The following is a 24796-nucleotide window of genomic DNA, read 5'->3' as shown; positions in this document are numbered from 1 at the left end:
AGCAAAAATATTTCGAATCAAAGCGAATAAATTACAATGGAAAGTAAGAAGGCATTCCTCGGGTCGAGTGCCATTATCGCTTATTCAAGGTACAGAAGAGATCGCTAAATAAACAATCGTGGAAGATACTGTAACATCATCAACATTTTATGTTCAACACGTACATTTTATTTCTGTATCCTGAAAAAATAGAGACACGGCGAAGAAAACGAGTGTTCTACCATTCGTTCGTGGAAAAAGGAGTTGAGACGAAAGGTCGTAAGGATTGTCATCGTGAACGGTGTAAGTCGAGGTAGGTATACATGCACACATCCCTTGTTGAAAACGATTCGCACAGAGGCACACGGGGGCACACGGGGGCACAGAGAGGGGTTACTTTCATTACCATCCATTATCGTTATCCCGACGGCCATGCGTCTAGAGTAGATTTTTACAAACAGGTCTCCTACGGAGTAGTGCACGGTCCTCGAGATAAATGACAACTTCTACCCCCCATCCCTTCTATCCAGATCTCCGTTTGCGATGGGGAGCGTGTCGCCAGTAGATTCGATAGAATAGCATAGCGATAAGTCGGGTTCTAAAAACCGTCCGAGTTTATGAAAGAAAATGATAGTAGGAAACGGTGAAGGGTTTATTGTTCGTACAAGAGGAGAGACTCGCTGGAACCATTACGTCACAATCATAATCACCCCCAATTCAATTCTCTGCCCTTCGATTCTAATCGAGAACCTTGCAGCAACCGAGGTGCGGCTTCGTCTTTACCACCTTCGAGTAATTTTTTTTTTTCTTTTTACATACAATTAGACATCGTAACTGAAAAATGGTAAAACATGTACCTGCACCCCATGATCTTTACGGCATCTTTCCTTGCCTAACTCCATCTCTGTCACTCATTTAACAGCTATCCAAGTCTACCGCGATTACAATAATTGCAACCGTGGCCGCGTGCCGTTTCGTCGACGGCACTGCCCGCGCAAATGGTAATGGAAGAAGATCCGGCGGAAAGGCATTAAACGCATAATCGGGCTCGCGTTTACAACACACTTCCACGCGACGGTTCGTTGGTATAAAAATGCAAACGTCGTTAGCGACGTAACGCAAGACAATACCTATAGTTCAACGCAGCAAAATCAATATCCGAACGAAAGGATTTGCGAATTGCATTAATATGGTATATACCATAGGCGTCGGCAGTGAGAGGGGAGGTGGACAAGTGATTGGAAATCTTTTTTAAGTTTTTAATTAAATTGCCGCTACAAAATCGTCGCCGGCCAACTTGACTGGTTTTCAAAATGGAAAAATATCTGCAGACGCCCTTGGTACATGTGCAGTACTGTGCAACGTACCACGCATGTAATTATAACCGACTATAATTTCTACGAAAGTTTCGGCTTAAAACCGAAACGTTCGTTAGATTAATACAAAACTTTTCATTGATATACCGACAAAGCGAATCGGGCGTCATTCTCTCCCGACAGATTTCGATACACAGAAAGTGAACGTTTAGGTCGATTCTAATAATTGTATTGTGGGATCGAGGTACGAAGCTTAGTGCTTTTATTTGTAAAAGAAGAGAATTCACTCCGATTTGCTTTAAGAAGTACCTATGTACATATGTACGTCGTTTCGAAAGCGATCTTCGTGTTGGAGAAGTGCAAGTACAAAGTTCGCGTGTTTGATTCTGCAACCGAAAGACTGTATAATAATTATAAACGCGTCCCGATTAATGGAAAAGTTCACAACACTATTAAATATTTGGCTTCGATCTTCTATCTAGTTTCCTACACACACACACACACACACACACACACGCGCACGCACGCACGCGAAGGATTTCTGCTTCTTAATAATTGGCAGTCATCGAAGCGTCATTTAATTAATCAATTAATCAAGCACAAGAAAGTTAGGAATCAAACTATATACGTAGAAAAGAACGCCGGAGAAATGTATAATTGGTATATCCTCGAGGTACATTCCTCTGTTCTATTTTTTTTTCTTCCATTAATCCATTGGAAGAAGATGAACTTTCCGAAAGCTAACAAAGCGAGTGTTTTTTCACTTTTCGAAGAAACATGACCTAACTAAATTTTCGAAACGCTCGCAACTTTCCAATTTCTAACCAGACAGTCGTTTTCTTCGTAACAGTTTGATTTCCGCGGAACGATCCCGCCAGCCGTCTCGCTCGAAAAATATTTCTCCCAGCTGCCGAAAATAACGTAATCGTTTAATACCATAGTCGCTTCCCTTTTCAACTTACTCCGCAACTCGAGTAATCTAACATTTTTCTTTTTTTTTTGTTTAATCTTAATTTGCGCATATTGTACGTACATACATGGATACATGGTAAAAAAACAAAAATCAATAACGATAAGTCGAAGTATCTTTCATTTTGTTGCTCTTTACACGCACAGCTATAGATAAACGTCTTTTTTTAAAAGTTTTGATTATTTGTTTCCCTCTAACGCGATACAAACATAATACACGGTCTCTTCCCTCTTTCTCGAATGCGAGAAAGAGGAGGTCGCTCGACCTCTTTTTCTCCCGTTATTTACAGTATATCTATGGCACGCTATCTTCGTGCATACGTCTTCTTCTTTTTACAACAGTTCGTTTAACGAGTATTTAGCCTGCTAGTTTTCCCGTCCTTTTCTTCCTGGTATCTTAGAAGCTACTATACAAACATCCTGGCATTTCCTTTACTTCCTCCTTCTCCTGGTATACAGCCTACTCTCATTCTTCATCTCTTCAATCGCTTCGTTCTCGATACAATCTCTCTCCCCCCCCCTCTCTCTCTCTCTCTCTCTCTCTCGTCTCCGAAACACCGGCGCGGCGACGGCGTGCCTGAGAACTGGATTCAAATAATTCCCGATCGAATCTTTTCCCACCTGCGCGTCTGCATTATCCTACTATCTAATTATGTTTCTGTTAACTCGACGACAGTCGACTTCTGTTCCTCCCTTCAAGTCCATTTTCTCTTATTCCTACCAGAGCTCTAGGTGATCCGCATAATTATTTTCCACCTTACTAGAATTCGACGATACTGTCTTCTGCGATTACTTCTTCCTTCTTCCTTTCACTTCAACTGACATCTATATTTCTTCTTCCACCATCCCAGATCCCATACCACCACTTGCCTTTTCATTTGTTAAAGTCCTTCTCGACTCTACACGATCCTCTTCCTCGTCTTTCCTCCACCACTGTATTCTATAGCATTCTTCTCTCCTTCGATCACGTTTTCCTCCCACGTTAGCTCTCGATTTCAGCGAGTGTTTGATTTGTATTACTTTTAGTACTAGTTCCTATACATTTTCTCCCGCTGCAGAATCTAGTCCACTTCTTTTAGACCCCTACAGCATTACATTTCCTTCCCCTTTCAGCCCCTTCTTCTACTACTACAATGCATTCGAAATGGAGCCAGCGTTAAGAACCATCGTAAAAGTCCCTTGCATCAACCTTAGTCCGTTCTCTTCGGAAGGGATGCTTTTGTGCGATTGCTGGCCCGTCCATGAAAGCCTTCTGGTATGTTTTTAAATAACTAAAAGAGCGTCTCTTGCGACCAGACCGGTGGGCTGGATGGTAATGGCGCCTGCGGTGGTCTGTGCCTGAGCTCGATAGCTGGCGAACAACACGGCGGAGAACCGAGGCTACTTTGGCTGCTTGAACTCGCAGAGGCTGTCCGAGACCTGTCGACATGCCAACACAACAACGATTTGCACCCTCTGCACCTTTTCCCTCCACATGCATCGCGAAATTCACTTTCGGTGGCCCGTACAACGCCACCATACTGGTCGCATAAATGGGGAAACTTCAAAGTTGCGTATTAAAGTATTAAAAACTTTTTACGGAAGGGGTGAATAAGAAACTTTGACTGTTTAGTGAGTTTACTGCGAGTAGACTTCGTTAAACACCTCGTCGATCAATTGAAATTGTTCAGAAGTAGTTGCAAAAATACTGAAACAAAGTGATAATACTGATCACGATCGTAATGTCTCTAATTCAAGCTGTGTTATAAATAGCTGAGGAATCTTTACTTCCACCCTTGTGGGTTAACTAGTAAGAAGAATTATTAAAAAAAAAGGTCAGTGGCTCGAGGAATTTCTTCTCGATATCTTCAGGTTTCTGATTGTCTACGAAGTTGTTATACTTCCACTACGGTACACACCCCCTGTGGACGAAGTGACGGGTGAAGGCACCGGAAAGAAGACAGGTAGATAGGCAGAAGAGAGAGGGAGAGAGAGAGAGAGAAACTGCTGAACGGATGACAACGCCGTCGGTAGTTATCGATTGAACTAAGATTAAAGATTGAAAGGTTGTCGAACCACGAACAAGATGTACCTGGAGGTTTCGACAGCCGCGCTGATGCTGTGGCAAGCTTTGCAGGGCTTCCCTCCAGTTCGTCGTCTAGGAACGCATCCGGTGCAACCGTCCCACTTCTCCACCGTTTCCTTCTTCTTCGCCGGGACTCGAAGGAATCGTCGACAGCTGGGCCCAGGTGCCTCGGAGTCGGTCGAGAACCCGGACACCTCGTCCTCCGTGCCCAGACACTCGTCGTCGTCGTCGTCGTCGTCGTCGTCGTCGTCGTCGTCTTCTTCTTGTTCTAGCTCGTCGTTTCTGAGGAAGACCGAGTCGGAGCCGAGCGACCTTCAACAACGACCACGATCGAAAATAATTCGTGCAAATGCAATCAAGACTAAAGACACATGAATAGGCACCATAATGAGACCGTTAATAACGACCTTGAGGAGTCTGGTTCCGGGGGATCGACGCTGCCCATGGAAGCCAATGGGGCCCGTTTGCCAGTGGTCCCTGCGATCAGCACTTCGTTCGCGTAAAGACCTGCTTCGCTTGTGCACGGGGAAAGCTCCGGGGTTGGTTGGATTACCTGTCGCGAGAAGTTAGTCTATACTTCTTAACATCGCACATGGAAAGGGATAAAAGCTATCGAGTATAGGGTAAGTAGGCTGCAGCCTAAGGCGGCAGATTTTGGAGAGTGGGAAATTTTGGAGCGAAAGAAATTGGGAAAGGTTTAGACACAGAGGCTGCGACAACTTTAAAAATAATTGACTTTTCTCTTTTCGTGTAGCGAATTAGCGATGACTCAGATACGAGTTGAAATTGTCTCGACTGTTTTAAATTAAAATGGGCGGGAGACGGTTGTTAGCTTAGGGGCGGTAAATTTTGAAGAATCCGCCCCTGGTGGTGTGATGCGAAGGTAGGGCAGAAAAGGAGAAAAGGAAAGAAGATTGCGTTTCGTTCTGGGCCTGCTTGCTCGTAGGTAACGGGACGTCAAGAGGTATCAATAATCGGTGGTTGAGGGAGCACTTGTGAGAAAGCAGGATCGGTACGAGTCGGCCAGGGTGGACAAAGCAGGACATATACGAAGGTAAAACCGTTTGTGTACCACCTGAATATCGATGGGATAATAAAAGCCCCAGGACTCGTCGTGGGCAGCGTGTTTCGTGGAGAACGTAGGCTGAAGCGGCAGACACGGCACCGGCATCGCTGACCCCCTCCTCTCGAGATAACTACTTCCTGTACTGCTGCAAGTCACCAAGCTGCATCTCCTCTGTTCCTCGGGCGGTGCTAGATTCGGATGCTTCGTCGGCGCCGTTAACAGAGCCTCGTATCCACCTCCAACCGACGCGAAACGTGGTCCGATTCTCGGAGAATGCGCTTGACTCACCTGCAACCGAACACTGTACTTCAGTCTGGCTATAATAAATCATGTGTAATAAAACCCCTAAAAAAAATCCTAAAATCGTTCGTTTTCTCCCCAGCTAAACGTATGCAACCCCTTAGGGGTACTCTACTATAGTGTAACTGCTCGTTTTGCAACGCCCTATTTAAGAATTTATTCAATAAACTCCATAAGGCCACGCTATCTGGCGTTTTGCCCGCATATTAAGGTATGTTTGAAGTAATACTCGGAATTTTTTCATCTTTTTTATCGCACATATCGCACTGAAAAAAATTCTTTTCCGACGAGTGTTGGGGTGTGGGAACTGTTCTAGTCCTCGAAAATCGAAAAACGAAAAACTAAGGTTTATTTTCTTTATAACAATAAAAAATTGCAGAATGACAGCAGTTACTAGATGAAAAAAGATCCGAGTATCACTTGAGACCTACCTGAATATGCGGGCAAACCACCAGATGGTATAAACTTATAGTCACGGATACTTTGGCTCGTTCGCCGAATAGACTGACCTCGACGCAAAGGGATCTCCTAGGGCCTCGATCTGGTCTTGGCGGTAATCTGGCGATGGCTTCAAGGGCGGCTGCAAGGGCTCTCTCCTCGGCCTCTGCTTCAGCTACGGCTGCGGCCGCTGCTGCGGTCAGTCTCGGATCCGCCAGCTGCTTGCTCGATTTACACCTACACCGCACAACTTTATCTCACTATTTCACCTTTGCCCCCCTAACTGTCTTAAATACAGGGGGCTAGCTAGAGAGCTACTTTAACCGCCACTTGACGGATGCGGGGACAGCGGTCTGGACCTGCCCTACATATTAAACCACGCGTGTTACTTCTTTTATTGCCATTAGAAACTCTTGGCGGAGATACGAATTCTGGATGATGTACTTATTATTATTATTATAACAAGTTGAAATTATAGACCAAAATGGACTCCGCGGAAGTATTTTGAAAATGATCAGGGGATCGCTTCTACGAACGCATTTCGGGCAAAATGAGAAAAAAACTTGCCTGCTTTTATAAACAAGCAGAAGGATCATGAGACCGAAGAAACCACCGAGGGTCGCTGCAATTCGGACCCCGGTCATCACGTCGTAGGTTTTGTAGAACTCGATTTTCAGTTGCTCCCGCTCGCTGAGGGTCGGCGTCGCTTCCGGCAGGAACGTCGTCGAGTCCATTCTCCTCGTCGTCATGTTGCTTACGTTTACGTTGCTGCCGACGACACTCCCCATACCTGAACCAAGCAAACGTATATACTTCCTTTTAATATTTAATACTTAAGCAGGTCTATGCGCACATACATATATCACCTCCGTGTCAGTTCCGTGCCAGCTTGCCACGGTCTCTTTTTCTTCATCTTACCACTCTGGCACGCCGACACGGAACTGATAAGTGCCCAGACCTTTGTGAACTGCTCCTCCAGAGTCCAGGCTCTACTCTCAACTCAAATAATCAAATCTGCAAAAAATATTCTTCCCAATTACCTGATACAATTAGTTGTTACCTTTTGCAGTAGTTGAAATTTCATCATTTTCAAATTCCAAAGGTCTAAGTAACAATTGCCACGGTCCCGTAGCTTATCGTTAAGGCGTCGCGACCAGCCATTATACTCGCGTGCACCTTGATAAATAGATGACGCCACTCGCGAAATGACACGGTTCGCGCTCGGATGCTCCGAGCGGAATCAGCCGCGAAGGGCCTAGAAATCTGTGGGAGCTTCTGTTAGAGCAATTTCAACCCGTCCTCCCAGATACGCTTTGGAAAAATAACAATTACGGCCGATCGAGGCCGAATCGGGGAAAGCTGCCAACTGCAACTATGCTCGGCGGGCAAGTATTCAAATTCGTAATGTGCAGGAGCATCCAACTTCCACCGATCGATATTTCAAAAAGTTGACAAACGGCGGCCGCTCGGAGCGGTTTTATCCGTCTATTCAGGATTCTCTCATTTTCCAGGGCGAGGCACGCGTCTCGCCGGAAGTGATTCGTATTCATTGAATTCGAGCGCGCTGATCTGAAAAACTGATGAGCTTTCCAGCGCAAAAAAAAAAAACACCATATACGTTGCTCGAAATTTTCAGGCGAATTGCAAAGAGTATATTGTCCACGGCAGGGCCGTGTTTACCATGGGCGCGAGATGGTCCCCGACCCTCTGTGGGGCCATATTTTAAAACCTTACTCTTCGTGAACAACAATATGAAAAACAGACTAGTTACAGTTGCAAAATAAAATACCGCTTCTTAAATATTGAATTCGTATTATTTTTATAATCCTCTAGTTTTTACTAGAGGCAGCTGAAGAATTTGCGAAGCCTCGTAACGATGTGCCTAGAGCTTCCAAAATGTAAACCCGGCCCTGGTTAGATATTAAAGTGGCGATGGATTATCAGCTTTAATTATTTGCTTTAAATAATGACGGTGGAGCGTGACTGATGTTCCCATACGAAAAGGCATCGGGACCACGTGGTGCCAGGATCGAAAAAAGTCATGGCCCAGCTATCGAATTGCAGCGATAATCAATAAAGAGCACGGAACTTTTCGAGGGGTGTCCTATATAGAGTGCCACTCAATCGAGAGCTGCCAAGCTCGAGAATGGAGAACACTTTGGGAACAAAGATGAAGAGGGGGACGGTGGCTTTCGCGTTGGAAAATTTCAAAACATTCAGGCGTAACTTCGCTTCTCTTGTTCGTAGTTAATTGAGAAAATGCTGAATGAGAATAATTAAAGTAATCACGAATGATGTAATTCAAGAGCTTTGTAAGAAGAAACGAAGGCTCGATTTTATTGTTTAAATAAATTTTTTATAATCACCTAAAAAATATTTGTAACCCTTCAACTCGACTCCCCCCAAGATTAAATTCTGAGTGCGCGCCACTGGGAGTGGAAATCCCAGAGAGCATTTTTCGATTGGGAAAATTTTGCGGAGAAAGGACGGTCCAGATAGCAGCGTTTCGCTACAACCGACCTATCCTATCATTGTGCTCCTCATAAGGGTTGTCGGTTTTGTAGGTATATTGATTCCAACGGAATCGATGGAGCCTGTCTTACGACGTCTCGATAAGACCCCTGTCTCACTGATAGCGTTGGCCATTCTGCGGGAAAACCTAATTTCACCCTTATTTCCATCGGCCGGAGCACGACACTGCGCAAACGTATCGAAACGAGCACGAAACATTCGATAAAGCGCAACACACCACCACTGCCACGAGTTATATTTATTGTTCCCCTTTATTATAGTGCTATCTTTACTACTCCGCTTCGCCCGGAATTTAGATTCTGATTTTATAAAAATAAATTTTTTCTTTTTTGGTGAAAATAGTCACATTCTTCAGCGACAAACGAACACACGCGCGCGCGCGCGCACAAACATGTAAACTTTCTGCTTTTTATATTAAGATTAAGAATAGGTAAGTGTCGGAATATGGTTATTAAAATCCTATTATAAACTTTGCGAATACGAATAACGAAATTTGGTGCATATCTAAATACTCCATTCGTTATTCTGATCCTTCGCCACCGAAAAATGCGTTTCCACAGCTTTTGCCGAGACAGTGCGACGCGACCGCGACGACGAGGATGATCGGATATCGAAGAGAAGCGAAAGAAAAAAAAGGAGGTCCGCGATTGAAGACGCGAGGTTTTCAGGCCTGAAAGATTCGAGTGATTGAAATAGGAGGGGCGGAAGAAAGGAACAGGATAGGTTCTTTAGATGTTCAACGAAACGGAATCCCACGGTGAACTCGGTCGAAATTCCGTGATTTCGCTTAGGAAGCAGTGAATAAGGGGGTTAATAGGTCGATTTAAGCGAGCCAGGACGACAACCTGTGGCTGGTGTGCGGTAACCCTCAAGGTTCCTGCCTCGGAGAATCCTCGGAGAGCTTTAAAGCCATTTGGCTGATAGCCTCGATAACAACCCGAGCCTGAAACGAGCATCGCGCGAGCTACCACAGAAAAGAATCTGGACACGTGTAATCTTCTTAAATAATCGAGGCTCTTTCCCCCTCGATCGCGAGGCCTCGTCCTCCTCCTCCCCCCTTAAATACTGGAAAATTCATTGAAACGGCCCCATCCATCACCGTGGATGGGCCATCGCGGATAATGAGCATCCGTCCGTGTTATAAGCGAGCTTCTACGAATACCTACGTTATAGTCGCATTCGTGGTATAGGGACTTAACGAAGGGACTATGCACCTCTGAGGAACCCTTTTTGGATCGCTGATTATTATCGGGACTAGGTAACAGGTTTGTTGAACCCGGGGTAGCATAGAGAGCCTGACACGGCCACCCCGCGTCTATCAATAGCCTGAAACGGTAAACGTTTAAAGCTCCACACCACCCAATTATAGTAAGTATCGAGCTAGACACGCTGCAGAAATAATTCACGATTCTTGAATCTTTCTAAGAGCGCGATAGAATGATTATCTGTGTCTACGATCAGTTCGCAACGATCCATAGCCCCTACTTTAGCACCTGCCAAAAGGGGTAGGTACTTATAAGCGATCACAAAGCCTACGTGAAACTAAATTACACTGCACGTCCCAAGTATCTACGTGCCCCAAGATACCCCTTGAACCGCTTTGCAGCGGTGGGCAGAAAATAGGTAAAGTAGAATGACTGGCTGGTAATTTGCGAAGCGCCGAAGAAGAAGGAGTCGTCCTTTTCTTCGCGATGGACAAAAGGGGGTCGTGTCGGATGGGAATCGATATGAGGCAGGTAGGCGGTCGAAGGCATTTCAGCTTGGCGCGAGGGGGAGCAGAGAAGGGTAGACACGGAGAGGACTCGTGTCGGGGTGGTTGAGCTGGCAGGGGAGCCAGGTATCGATTCCAGGCTGCGAGAGGAGAAAGAACCCCTCCTCGCTCCTCGCTCCTCGCTCCTCGCTCCTCGCTCCGTGCCCTCTTCCCAGCCCTCCCACGCACTACCCGGGTCACCGGGTCAAAGCTCACGGCCGGCTCACTGTTGCTTCTGCCTTTTCTTGTCACTGTTTCGATGCTACGATGTTCCTCGGATTTCGAAGAAACTAAGGGAAGAAAGGGACCCTCCACCCTCGCCGCGCGAACTTCCCGCAGGACTCGGCGTCTACCTATCGACGCGTCTTCAACGCTCGCGCCGCCGACATTAAACGGATAGGCGGTTATTCGTTTTAATGCCCCTGCTCGCGCGGCAACGGCCGACCACGCGCTACGGTTCAATTAATTTAATGGCCCTCCCTCGCGATACGTGGCAGCGTATCGATCAGACGTTTCGATGTCTGATAAGGACAATCGCCGCCGGCACCAATCGAGCCGCCTCTAACCAGAAGCTGTGGAACGCTTCTATTTTCGGATTCCTCCGCAATATCAAAAAATGTTTCAAAGGAAAGAGTAACTCTTTTTTATATAGCGCTTCATTTTCGGGAAAATCGGCTTGGAAATTTAAGGGGCTGCTTCTCGCCGAAATAGGGCTTTCGAATGCTATGTTTGTGGCTGTGTACAGAATGCAAGTAGGTACAGTGGCTGGTTGCGCGAAACAGAAATGATAGTTTAATGGACCGCATTTTATCGGATGGCGAAATGACTTTTCACACCTGTGGCAAAGACAATCGATATAACTGTCGCATCTGGGCTGACGAAAAACGGACCGAGCTCGCTGAACGGGGCACAAAGTTTTCCGATACGAATTGTAGACTTTCTTTTCCAATGGGAAAGTCTGAACAATATCTGAAGCGCCCTTCTTCTCGCAGATGCCACAACCTCGATCTCCTTCGATAATGTTTTAAACCTCGAATTAATTAATACTCCATTCCCGATACTGGCACTCTCTCAATTATTTTATAATTATATTCAGAATACCTCAACAATCGTTTCTTTTTAATCAGATTTAACCTAAATTTCATTAACAATATGTATCAGGAAAACAGTTCGGGTGAAAAACCTGTAATGTGTTTAGCTGATCGATTGATTTTCATGCGCAAAGACTGCCGGATTAATTAACTCTGAAATTTCAAGTCTACCTCTGCTGATTGTGAAGTCGGATTTAAACTGTGCCATTTCTGAGCCGTCAGGGGACTAGGCACAGTCGGATTTGGTAAAAATGTAACTTTTGGGGGGAATTAATTACAAGGAAATGAACTTTTCAGTAATATTTATTAATACTATAAACTGTAGAATTTTTTTTTCTTGGGCAGAATATATACATATACAGTCGTCTAATGCGTAGGCGTCTTTTCGCGTCTTTTCGCGTCGTTTCGCAGTGATTGCAAAAAAAAAAGAAACAATTCTTTTTTCCGTTGTACCTATCATTGCAGAAAGTTTTTCAAGTGGTTCGATTAACTTACAAATACCTCTAAAGTGGTAAGTGTATAATGATTTTCACATATACTGTTGTATAGTGCTTGCAATGGAGTTTGCAAGCCTTTAGAGGGACCAACGGGTTAAGTGGGCCCACGAAGACTGCGCGGCAGTGAAGAAATAGATTTCACATGCCAACTTTATAAAAGAAAGAAGGAAAAAATAAGTTTCAGGAAAAAACAAACTGTGTTGAATGACTTTCGTTTTTATTTTATTACGAAGAAACCTAATTTTTTTTATAATACTTTCCAGTAGGTTGCTAAAGAATACATATTCTACTTTTAAAATGTGTATCGAATTTTAGTAAAAGTGTTCTCAGTCAAGGGTTATGATGTTTTTAAGAAATGGGTCTCGTATTCGGCTACAAAACCCTAAGTATCTATGTATAAAAAACATTGTATAAAAGGAAAATCCTGTTCTTGCTTTCATCCCCTTGTAAATAATTCGGGAAAAATACTTGATTTTCGAGCGGTCTGACTCCGGTTGTTCGACGGGAATAAGCAGGAATTAATGTAGAACGGTGAAGAGCAAAGGGCGAATGAGAGACGGAAGAAAATAGGAATCGTTACAACAGAAAGAGATATATACACATATACCGATAGGGCGATGGTGCTTGAGAAGCTCGTACTTAGGACTGATTGTGCTCCCCGGTGATTGCATCCTTTTCGTTCCTCAGCCGTTGCACTCATTGTTCCCCCTTTTTGCATTTCAAATGCCCGATAACTGATATTTCGGAAGCGCCTGCAATGTTGCGCGATTGAAAAACAGCGGGCGGGTGGTTTGGTTTCTCGGTGGCAAAATGACTTAAAGGGGTCACCGATGAGGATGACGAGGACACGGATGCCGAATGATAAATTTCTTCTCCGCTGATACGAAGCTCCACTATTTCCATCGAGACAATTTCTTCTTTTCGTTACAATTCCCATTATAATAGCAGCCAGATTGCCTAATGAAGCAGCCGAAACTCTTCCAGAGAACTTTATGTCCCCGATGCCGAACAGCGGAGCGGCGCAATTCCCATTTGCTGGTATCTAGCGTAGTACAGCTCTCGCCATAGGTATAGTTCAGCTCGCCGCGCGTAAACCCTACGCTTAAATTTTTTTTTTCCAAAAGTTTCGAGCTGCTGCAGCCCTTCGCAACGTCCGTTCGCCAAAGCTACGTATACAAGAAATATCCAAGTTCTTCGCGAATATCGCGAGGCACCGATGGCCGCCGCGATTGATCCTTGAATATTCGTTATCGTTTCGACAGGAGCCAGGCTCCCGCTCCAGGGTCGACCGAACGTTTCTGGAGTGGTGTGCACTCGAGTATAATTAGATGTCCCAGTTTACACGGCATCTCATTATGGAATCCATTCTGCCAGCCACAAAAGCTACGATACGTGCTTACATCGGCTGCCTTCCGTTCTCCACCCACTCGATAATAAGCTCGCCGCCTTATCGAAATTAACCATCTGCCTCGACCGTTGCGCTCGTAGCCGACACCCAAGCCGAGCCGCGGTTCCCAATCCCCAATCCCCAATCCCCCGTGGTGTCCCGTCGTCCGGTGTCTCTTAATTTTTCTTTCTACGCTTTCAGATTAAAGAATCTGACCGAAAGCGAACTTGATGGAACTCTCATTGTCGATTTAGGGTGGTTTAGGGGATGTTCTATCGTTAGAAGTTTGTGTCGGGAGAGGATCTAGAAGTTTCGTATTCGCTACAGCGCGGCGGGTGAAGAGTGCTTGGTGTGTGCGGATAGGGAAACTAGAAATTAATAGGTGGTACATATCGCGTTACGATGGACGTGCCTTTAGTTCTGGTGACGTCAGGTTTGATTCTTCGATGATACGAGTCACTTTATGATATTGTAAAATACACAGATATAGCTGAGCGTCAGGAGCAAATAATTCTTGAAGCCTAATTATGTAGAATGCGACTGTCGCGCACAGACAATCGAGGTGATACAGAGTTCTGTGATATGTATACCTACATGTACCACCTATACCACTGTGCTGTAACGCACTCGGGATTTAATTTCGGGGGGAGCCCAGTTGAAGGGATAAAAATATTTTAAATGCAAATTCAATAAGATTTATTAGGAGATTATAAAAATTTATTTAAAAAGTAAAATCGAGTTTTCTTCTCTTTTTACAAAGCTCTTGAATTACTCCTTTTTTCTTTCTCTTGGGGGATGGGGGGTGCAAGTGAGTAAAATGATACGAAGTAAGTATATGTATAATATAAGCTTGCAATGAAAATAAAAAAAGTAAATCATTTGTGTTACTAAAATTGAAAATTCAATGTTGTCTGCGCTACTTTCTCAACAGCTTTTAGAGTGGAATTTTAAAATGATAAAACTGTCGATCGAAGCAGTTCCTCGAACAGATTGCAGAAGGGTTCCAGAGGTTTGCCAATCTTTCACACGACGCTAATTTAGTGTGATCGGAGAGGAGAGGAGAGCAGAGCAGAGCAGAGCAGAGCAGAGCAGAGCAGAGCAGAGCAGAGCAGAGCAGAGCAGAGCAGAGCAGAAAGCAGGTCCGTCGGCGGATGGAAACGGGTGTAATTAGTACTTCACACTTGACCCATTAAAAGAAGCTGTCCATCCGTCGCCTACGGGCGCCATTGTACGCCAGGGTCACCAAATTGTAATCACCTGCAATCGCTCGCATTCATCGCTGCGCTAAACCAAACCCGATCCGTCGACGAGTGCCCACTAATTCCAATTAGACTCGCTTATAATTTCAATCACTCGCATATTCACGTTTCTGTCCGCGCAAAAACGGGACCGACCACGTCCCAATTTAATTCGGGATTCGGGATTCGGTAAACCTCGGGGGGCCGGATCAAACCTTTGAGTGGGTGTAAATTTTTGTGTAATAAAACACAATAAAATGCGTAATGACACGAATAAAGAATATTAAAAAACAAACATCTAAAAGATATTTTTAATTATTTGAAACTCCCCCTGGAAGTTTGGGCCCGGGCTGCGGCCCGGCCCCCCTTTATCCGTCGAGCCGAATGTATAGGTCGACCAACGGAGTACGTACACCCCTTTGCAGGGGAACTTGAATGGTTCGGGCATTTTTTTCCTCCCCTAACCCAGACCTTACTCAAGGTTCTAAGATCCTGGCACCGCGGTGGTACAACTAAACCGTTTACGCTGGGAACGAATTTCTTTTGACTTGTTGCGGACCGAAAACTTTTGTTCTCGGCAGTTTGAAAGGATCAGGGAAGCGTAAACAGCTCGCTGAACTCGCTCAACAAGAAAAAGCAGCAAAAGCACTCGAGGTACTTGGCACGCAGTAGGGGATATACAGGGAAAAGAGAGGTTAAGGGCTATTGAAACTTTGCAAAAAATTGATTTTTTTATACAGCCGAAAAAGTTTTTTCACCCTACTTTTTTCTTAAGCAAAATCCTAACAATGACCAACTGGTAAACTTTCGGACCTATTTCCGTCAACTTTCTTTCTACGGGGGTGCTCGCGAGATCGGATATTTTTAATTCAGAGAAGACTTTTTCTCGAGGATATAATTATCGTGGTAGGCAGGCCTCTTACGCTCGCCGCTCTTTTAAAGGGAAGATGAAAGCATATTAAACCTAGGTACCTACTCGCGTTAAGAAATCGAAGGTGGTTCCCTTTAAAAGAAGGACAAGAAAATTTTCTCCTCTGTTTACGCGCGTAACACTCGGGTTAATTTCCCAGCGTTTCGCGAGACGACAAAGGGGTATCTCACCGCGGTATAGGGATTTCGCGGAATCCGACCGCGGGTAAACATATCCGGGAGGGAATCCTCCGAGGCGATAAATTAATTCAGAAGCATGATATACCTACTTTGCAGGGATTGCCGCGTATTAGCGCGAGGATACTTGGCGCAGCTTAGGCGAGTAAGAATCCACGAGAATGAATGGTTCCCGGGGAAATGGATGATTTGTAACGCGAATGGTCGAAGGTCACGTGTACGATCCATGAGAGGAATAAGAGCTGAGATCCGATGGGACGAATTTAGACCGCGGCCTTCGGCTCGGATTCGTCTCAATGTACCCGTGGATGCTCGATCATGCCCGCGACGTTCGATTCCTCGAACCATTATTTTAATCGAGCGAGTTATTCCATTACTATTGCATAATATGTATGTGCTTTGAAGGACGCATCTAGATTTAATTACCTACTGTTATTGGAATATGTTTTCCTGGGATTTTTGGGATTGGAGGAATCTCCCCGAGAAAAACGAGCGGCGCTGAAGGAAAAGAAGTTTCGTAACAGGGGCTGAATATTCCGCGGCTCGTTTCCGAAATTTCTTTGGTGGTCTGGCGAGCGTCAAGGTCCCGAGCGTAAACAATCCGATCGGGTCAAGATTCACTTGGCCGACTTTGCCGGGCAGAAAGAATGCCCCCATCAGATCGCACGTGCTCCAACAATTTTTCCTTTCGCTGACACGGTAATGGTTAAAAGAAAGGTGGAATCTGTTGAGAAAATTCACGACGACTGTCGGGCAAATTATTATTACCTCTGTCAACGGAGGACGCAGGGATCGGCATCGATGCGACGAGAGAGCGGATATCAGTGGCAGTGATATCGTAGACTCGGGCGAGCCTCCTTGTCGACTTCCTCCGCCTCCTCCCCCTCCTCCTCCTCTTCTTCTTCTTCTTCTTCCTCTTCTTCCTCGTCCTCCTCGTCTTCGTCTTCGGGACGAGGCACGGATCTAGTGGTCATCTCCGTCTCGCCCACGGCTGCGAGTTCATCCTTACCATGCCCTGCCTGTACCACCAGTCCTGCACAGAACACACGTCACCATATATTCCCGCACGCCCCAGACATCGAAACAGAAATCCTCAGCAAAGAATCGTTCTATTTATACACGCCTCCAGAAGCCAGGTGGAACGGATTACTAGGGCATCGGGAATTTCGAAATTCTTCGCTCGATGGCTGGAATTCTCAAAGCCCCGGAGAATCGCCGGCATCGCGGGCCGAGACGTTGTTACGCTGATTTATTCGAGGACATTGTGCAACTTCCCGACATCTCGAGGCTTTCGAGTCTCCCAGAATCGATTCCAACGGGTAGATGCTTGACGAGGTTCAAGAGCGACTGCTGCACCTTTAAAGCGGATTCACGCGTAGTATATCTCTTTGTATCTTGTTCTGCCTCTTCAGCGGCAGTAGCGGCAGTAGCGGCACCGACAGCGCTGACACGCGTGAATCCGCCTTTAGGCTCCGTTCTCGAGATACGAACGCTCCAAGTTTCGGAATTCTTCGCTTCTATTTGAATATTTAGGTTTTTGCATTTGACAACGTTTTTCTCCACCTTTCGATCCATCGAATCGACAGGAGTCGAGCGGTTTACGGATAAAAGGTGCGAAGACACGGGGGTCGTCCCCGCAGCTGTTTCATGGAGAGCTGGAGTGGATAATTGATAATAACCGATCGACGGGTTCCGATATTTATGGAGCACTCTCCGAGCCGCACGCACGCACTTCCTGTACTTTTCGCGTACACTTGCCTGTATCATCCATTTACCGCGCGTGTTCGTGGAAAATCGCGTACGGCAATTTAAGGGGGATGGAAGAAGAAAAAAATATTTTTTTCTTCTACATTTTTAATAAAGTTCATGAGTTTCCTTAAAGTCGCCGCCAAAGTTATCCTAGCAGTTTTAAGAAAAGCAAAGATCGGTATGGCGGTTTTAATATTCCTTACTATAGTACTCCTGCGGTTTCTTATTTTTCGTTTGTTTGTATAAAACGTGGCAACGTGATTGAACAAGAAAAAAACGCAGCTAGGGATCGTATTTTCCGAGATCTTCGAATCGAGGTCGCCGATGCCCTTTTAAATGGGGCGAAAAATCATTTCTGTGTACGGCGTCTTAACCGACATTCAGGCGAAGCTGTATTAATAAATAACGGTAAAATTGAAAACTCCAAAATATCATTTACCAATTTACATTTCTCCATCCAAGCAATTTCCCTCTCGGATATTTTATTACATCGTTAAAAGCAATAACGTTGATTTAAAAGTGGTAATGTCCGATAGGTGGGGGTCTGAGTTAGGTCTGGGTCAATACTTAATCCGTTTATAGGAGCATATTCAATTCCCCTTAACTGCGATAATTGATTTTAGAAGAAATTTAAAACAGGGTTATACCGCCGTTTCCGAGACATTAATATTTTTTTAATTCTGTCTCAACTATAGAAACGGTTTCAGCACTTTCTAGGGTAGCCTCCCTGAATAATCAAGTAATCAACTATTATTTGCGTTGGACTTTATAAACTAGAATATTAATAATACCTTCGCACATGTTAACGGGACCTCCGAATATTAAACGGAAGTAATTGTGTATCTTCCGTTTATACTGTTAAAATTAATTGGCAACAATCGAAAAAGAATCCGCCACTTGTGTGCACTCCCGATCGATTACCTATTCTATTCCCGAGGCCTCCACGAGATTTTCTTTTGTTGCAAAGATTCCACACACACACACACACACACACACCTCGCCGCTCCGCATTCCCGAGCATATTGCGAGAATTATAGCAATTAACTCTCCCCCTTTTGTACTTGACACTACTATAGTTCACCTGCACATTTGCTCGTCGCATTTGTATTTAAATCGCTCGCAGATTATACTCCATTTATAAAGAAAAATTCGTTTAATTTCGCGGCCAACCACTTGAGGTAGGTTTACACCTGACGAGTGAAAATCTTGCCCGCCGAATTACTCGGCCGAGTACTAGTATATGCGTTCAGACGCATTATTTAGGTATCGTTTGATCGCCGCGCGGTTCGTATCGATTTTAACAAAGTTTCGCGGCTCCGACGTGCTATACTCGTATTCAACGTGGAATATCGCTGGATTTACATCTCCGTGGCGCACGGATCCGGGCGATCCAAACTCCACGCAACGGACAACCTATTGAAACCTTTCAACAAACTCGGAAAGGGTGACAATAGTGTTTACGAAATACTACAACGCCGCTTTGGAAAACAAAGGGGAGAAAAAAATATAGAATTCAATTCAGCATATCAACTCTATCCTTATTCAAATATTAAGTCTTCTTCCACTGCATCCACTTGTATTTATATATATAGGTATATTTGCTCTTAATAACTATCTAATAGATAATGGGTATTAAAATTTTCATTTAAATAAAATTTCTAACAACGAATAAAAGTTAGAAAATGAATATTCTTCGTCAAATAAAGTTAACCCAGGTACAATTATTTAAATAAAATTGCGTTCCCCACTTTCTCCCTTTATCACGTATTCCGTCAAGTTCACCGTGACGAAGATGCAGTTCGCGCCGGAGTATCGTTAATAAGGACACCAGTGTACACAGCGCGCAGAGGACCGAATGACTCGTGCTCTGCACTCTGCGCTCTAGAGCACTCGAGAGGAGGCCAAGAGCTCTGAAAGGTATCGCTGCTAATTCCTTTTAAAGAGAGACACGTCCTCGGTTCGCCGAGAGACGGAGGCAGGAAGAGAAAGAGAGAGAGAGAGAGGGCCTCTGCTCCCGATGTTTATAACATTCGCTCCCCGAGACTTGCGTAAGTCTGCCCTGGGCTACTCTGTCTACCCGCGATTGTATCTGACCCCTGCGCGGCAAATTAATTTCATTTCGACTTGCAACGGAAGAACCACTTCTTAACCCCCGGAAACGAGCGATTTTCAGACACACGTTTATAAACACTTCCAACAAGCATCGCGTGCACTTGAAGCAAGCTGTTACGATCGCGCACACTATGTTTACTACGTAGAACGCGGGCAACGCTCTTACCTAAACTAAACTATCATCACCGAAGTGCATTAAGTAATTTGAAATTCATCGATTTCGAGATCCAACAGCTTCATCCCCCTTTTTTTTATATATTATGACAACAGTTTGCGTTTTAGGGTTCAGAGTTCAATGCAGAGCGAAGTACCTACAGTGGTGGCGGAAAGAAAGTTTAAAGTTTGAACTGTGAATTATATTTCAGAATTTATTATACTCCATCGATTTGGAGGACTGTAAAATGCTAGAAGGTAAAAAAAATATAGACAGAATATACTTTTGATGCTTTCTTTTGGCCACCGCTGCGCGCGAATTATTTGCAACAGAATCTGGTGCGATCGGCACTAGGATTCCAAGGACTCACCTGAAATTTCACGAGGTGCCTTTTGTCTTCATCATCGAGGAGGAGGAGGAGGAGGAGGACGAGGAGGCGGCGGCGGCGGCGGCGGCGGCGGCGGCCGTCTCCAGGGGGTGCTTCGTCGCTCTCAACCTTTCCTTCCTAGGAGCCTCCTTTGTCGAGCATCCCCTCGATGTTTGCAAGCGCATATTACTCCGTCCCCGGGCTTCGTTCACGCTACCCCCTTCGTCTCTCTCATCACATTTCAATCGTCACTTTTGAGAGCTGCCAAACAGCCGGTAACACGGCACGAGTTTCACCCCGAGAAAGTCAACTTCCCCCGCGACATTTCCCTCCCCCGACGCGTTCCACGCATCTCGTCACGTTCTTCGTCATCCCCTTGTATCCACCTTGGATGCCTCGGCCGTGAATTAATTACAGCCACGGGGATCCTATTAATTCCTAAACACACATAACGCTCTCTATACTCGAACCGCGACGAGCACGTAATTCCGGTAGACGATATAGACATCCCTCGCAAACTAACGATAAACAGAAGAAAAGCGGAGCATTATGAAATTATAATTTTCCAAATTGCCAAAGGGGCACTGTAATCTGCACACGCAAAGAGCAGCCGAATCGAATTAGGCTACCGAAAACTAGAAGCCAGGGGAGAGCTGCGCGAGAAGCTCTGTTGCGTTTCTTATTAATCCCGCGTCCTACCTTTTATCATCCGAAGAATCTAATTCTCGCGCGATCGGCAATTAAAATCTCTGGTGACGTTTAACTCCTTAGAGTGTTGCTCTGCTTATTAAGAGGGGCAAAAGTCCTTTCCGATATTAATCATACTCTGAACCGACAGGTCTCGTTCCGCCGGGCGATGAGTAATGAACGAGTAATTTCTGATTAGCAATACTTTCAAGATCAGCGTAAATGATTAAATATGCAAGTAGAAAAGCAGCTGTCGAAATAAATTATTAAACGACCGTGCTAATCACGGATATCGAAGCATTAAGCGTTTACAGCGCGTCGAATATCGAAGGAGAATGAAATTAATTAAATTAATTAACGATCGCGGACTCGCGCTCAGTTTTGAGGAAAAAAAAACGGTTTTTACATTTAAAAGACCGGCTTTAGATATTAGAATTAATATGGAAAAATTAATTATTTAATTAAGAACGTTAACATTTTGACTCGAAGTCACATCAGCATCATACCGTAAAACTAATCTTCTTGAGTACATATTTTCTGGAGAAAAATACTAAATGAAATAAAGATTTATACTTTATATCATAAATTTAAAAAAAATCTGTTTTAATTATATTTTTTTTTTTTGTTCAACCGGTTTTTTCAAAAGTCACTTTTGGTATAAACCCTAATTACAACCTACTTTCTTAGAAACTATTAGAGATAACGACCAACCTCTTTCTTGGTAATTTAGGACTCACTGGAGCCCCGATGTGATATACGCCCTCGTACATACTTCCTCTGGGTCACTCTCCCCCCCGCGCGCACACACACACACACAAAAAGCGTGGGATGGTAAAATCTTCATTCTTTTTTAACAAAGTTGCGGAGGAGCGCGTCAATTATTTCTCATATTCCTTTTGAAAGCGCGCGCGCGCGCGCAGCCTGGATCCGAAACGATGGTTGTTATCAATCATGATTAAACCGCGGTAAAATCTCTCAGCGACCAATTAAATTTTGTGCGTGCACGGGAATTAAACGTCAACAGAGCGCGAGTTAAAAGGCATCTTGTTAAACGCATAAGTACGCGAAACGCTTGTATAACACCTAAGTGGTTAGAATTATCGACGTAAGATTGTAAAAATTTGCTACCTAGAATGCACCTGGAACGGAATTTTCTCGAGAAAATAGCTTGCGGTCCTTTAAATGCCACCATGATTACTCTTGTATGCGATTAAAAGCATTGTTTATTCGGGAATAATATTAGTGCTCGGGGTCAGCGGAAATATTCAGAATTCCCGTGGGCGCTCCTTCGATATAATTTAAAATTCCATTAGATGTGAAAATTGAACTATCTTCCGGCAGGTAAAGACTCGCAGAATGGCGTTAGAGTAACGGCCTACCTGTACGCTTCTGAACCTATTACCATGCACGCGTGCACACGTGATAAATTTCATTTCCCCCGTATCGAGTTTGTTCCACGCTTGCATATAAATAAACGACCGACCTCTGTGTAATAGTATGTAAATGAATACGTTACTTCGAACGTAACATTGTGCCATTTCGCGCGAGCAACGTCAAGTGTGGTGTTCGCAAACGAAATCGGCGCGACTTTCCAACGGGAATTCATGGATAATCCCCCTCGAAATCTTTAACTATTTCTAAACACGAACATTCAGGGCGAAAGGTCGAAGATAATCCTCCTGATATCAATTTGGCCAGTAATAATTTAATTCCCTATCGAAGATGGAAGTGTTTAACTGCTTCCGTAGCAGTAATGTATGTTTATCTAACCCAGACCCCCCACGAAATATACCTATAATATGTCCTATTTCTGGTTCATCGATTTCGTAATTGAAAACATGCAAACTCGAAATTCGACGCGTACTTATTTTCGATGAATTATTTAGCCGCAATGGTACGATCGATAAACATCTCGTGGAGAAAATAATTCAGCCTAGGCCTATCCATACTTACCTACCCATTTCTTCCCCTCTGTTCTCGATGCTTCCGAAAGAGACGAATGAAAGGGTAGAGAAATCGCGGCCACGGTGCACAGGAAGTGCTCGTAAATTGAGCAATCTTCGACCTTGACTACATTCTCAATTTTGGCGGTTACACGCTTCTAAAAACATCCCGATCCTATCTGCGTACTACGTAGCTACGCACATATGTTTCGCGTACAACTACGTTTCAGCACGCAAAATGTAACAAAGCTGATCCACCCACCCCCCAATAAGAAGTTAAACCAAAACGGAGCGACCAAAGTTACGATTAATTTCTTTACTCCTCCTAACCGAGGGGATGGATACGTGTTACGTATTAGATGCCATAATGAGATTTAAGGTGAAAGGGCTACGCGTCAGTTCCCTCCGTCACCTGAATTAGCGATAGTAATTAACCTGCTTCCCCAGGCGTCCGGGCACTTTGCCAAATAATAGGTACTTACTTTGTGTTCGGTGATAAGAACCGTTCGTTCAGAGATTATGTACGTGTATTATAAATACATGTCGATGGGTACATAGAATTTTTTCGTACGTACCTCCCACTACACGTGTGCCGATATACATTCATTCGCGAGGAAATGCCACACGCGCAAAAATATCGCGAGAGAAAAACAGACCGGATCAAGTATCATGTAGTAATACAGAGGGAGAAAGGGGGAGAGGATAGATGACTTCCCAATAACAAACTCACGGTGCAAGCTCGCGCGGCCGACTGAAACGTCAGAAGGCATGCGTTACCCTGACGGCTTGCTTCCTTCTCCCCCCACCAACTGCCTCGTTGTTAAATCCCCACTAAGGGTAGCACACACACACACATACACACCCCCACTAGGGTTGTCAGGAGAGACGTACAGTTCCAAAGGACTAAAAATAGGCTCAAGTGGGCTGGTTTGGTGGGGATAGAAATTATTACGGAACGGTGCAATTTTCATACCGAATGATGGTGATTGGCAACAGAGAATTAAAGTAATATAATGTTATAAGTGGACCGCTGAATACTTTCCGAGAAGGCGTCGAAACGAAAGTGAAATGCGTAGTCATTTTGAACACCTAGTGTGCACGAATGAAAAGAAATATAAAATCTTTAGTCGATGCGTATGTACAAGGATTTCAATACATTTATCGATACAACAGTTCAGAGAAAGGTGCGATGTTTCTTCGTTCGCCTCTGAGTAGACAAATTTTTGGCGCGAAGCATGCTGCGCGTATGTATGCGCGGGCGCTTTGGCGTGTTTTCAAATTAGCTTAAAGGAGCGTTCGCATGAAAATCCGTGACTACAAACCGTCGCGTTTCAAGTAATCTTCTAGAGGCAGGGGTCAAATACAGGCACGTCGGGTTAGCTTCGGAAGCATTCGGCATGCATAACCACTGCGTTACCCGATTTGCCTGTATCGCTCCCCTTACCGCGAATCTTACACCCCCCTCAGCTTACGCTCTGTCTATATATGTCTGTGCTTCCCACTTTCCGCCATGTTAAAATATGGCCGCATAGTTACATTATGAGGTTTATAATGTACTAATCTAACGTCGCGTAGCGTAAACTCTAGAGATGGAATCCCCATTTCACGCGTGTAGAATGAGCTCATTGGCTCCGAGGGAGCGTTGGTTGGGGTATAGCCAATAGTAGCGCAGAACAGGTCTATGCGCAGGTTCCTGCTTATATGCTGAGTATACGTATACGCAAATGTAATAGGAAAGAAAAATAAAGGTCAAGTTAGAATAAGCCCCAAAGGGTTTGAAAACAGTTAGAGATCCTTTTGGCACCTACAACAGTATGGACGGTATTCATAAACGTATCTTAAGATTAAAATCGTTTTAAGCATTTGCTTAAGATGCATCTTAAGCAACGTCTATGAATTCCTGATGTCTTAAGTGAAATGCTTATGAAACGTTTGTGAATACCGCCCTATGTACTATTACAACTGTCGTATTGGTTGACAATCCAATATGGAGGATCTTGGGAAGAGTACGTTATTGGCTAATCTGGAAGGCTGCGCAAGAGCACACCT

The 24796-nt window shown here is 44.5% G+C and overlaps 1 protein-coding gene across 6 annotated transcripts; it reads right to left on the bottom strand.

Annotated features, from left to right (window-relative positions):
- Nucleotides 1-126: 126 nt before the first annotated feature.
- LOC143367609 (uncharacterized) lies at nucleotides 127-23493 on the bottom strand. Of its 6 annotated transcripts, XM_076809593.1 has the most exons (10): nucleotides 23323-23493; nucleotides 20121-20555; nucleotides 16504-16768; nucleotides 6991-7147; nucleotides 6701-6923; nucleotides 6205-6370; nucleotides 5405-5683; nucleotides 4713-4882; nucleotides 4336-4641; nucleotides 127-3683 (listed from the first exon to the last, which is right to left on the bottom strand). In XM_076809593.1, the coding sequence occupies exons 5-10, from the start codon at nucleotides 6919-6921 to the stop codon at nucleotides 3536-3538; spliced, it is 1290 nt and encodes a 429-aa protein (XP_076665708.1). In that variant the 5' UTR covers nucleotides 6922-6923; nucleotides 6991-7147; nucleotides 16504-16768; nucleotides 20121-20555; nucleotides 23323-23493; the 3' UTR covers nucleotides 127-3535. The 6 variants fall into 6 exon arrangements, with proteins under 6 accessions (XP_076665708.1, XP_076665703.1, XP_076665707.1 ...); XM_076809588.1 differs by lacking the exon at nucleotides 6991-7147; XM_076809592.1 differs by lacking the exon at nucleotides 6991-7147 and having other exon boundaries at nucleotides 4737-4882.
- Between the last annotated feature and the right edge of the window lie 1303 nt (nucleotides 23494-24796).

This window comes from Andrena cerasifolii, chromosome 4 (genome assembly GCF_050908995.1).
Source record: "Andrena cerasifolii isolate SP2316 chromosome 4, iyAndCera1_principal, whole genome shotgun sequence".
Lineage (NCBI taxonomy): Eukaryota > Metazoa > Arthropoda > Insecta > Hymenoptera > Andrenidae > Andrena > Andrena cerasifolii.
This window is presented reverse-complemented; position numbering and strand designations above follow the sequence as displayed.

Coding starts and splice junctions, on each gene's coding strand:
- LOC143367609 (XM_076809588.1), bottom strand. CDS start 16,534: ATGCCGATCCCTGCGTCCTCCGTTGACAGAG. Junction 4,883..5,404: donor ATTATCCCATCGATATTCAG/GTGGTACACAAA, acceptor TTCTCGCGACAG/GTAATCCAACCAACCCCGGA. Junction 3,684..4,335: donor GCGGCTGTCGAAACCTCCAG/GTACATCTTGTT, acceptor GCATGTCGACAG/GTCTCGGACAGCCTCTGCGA.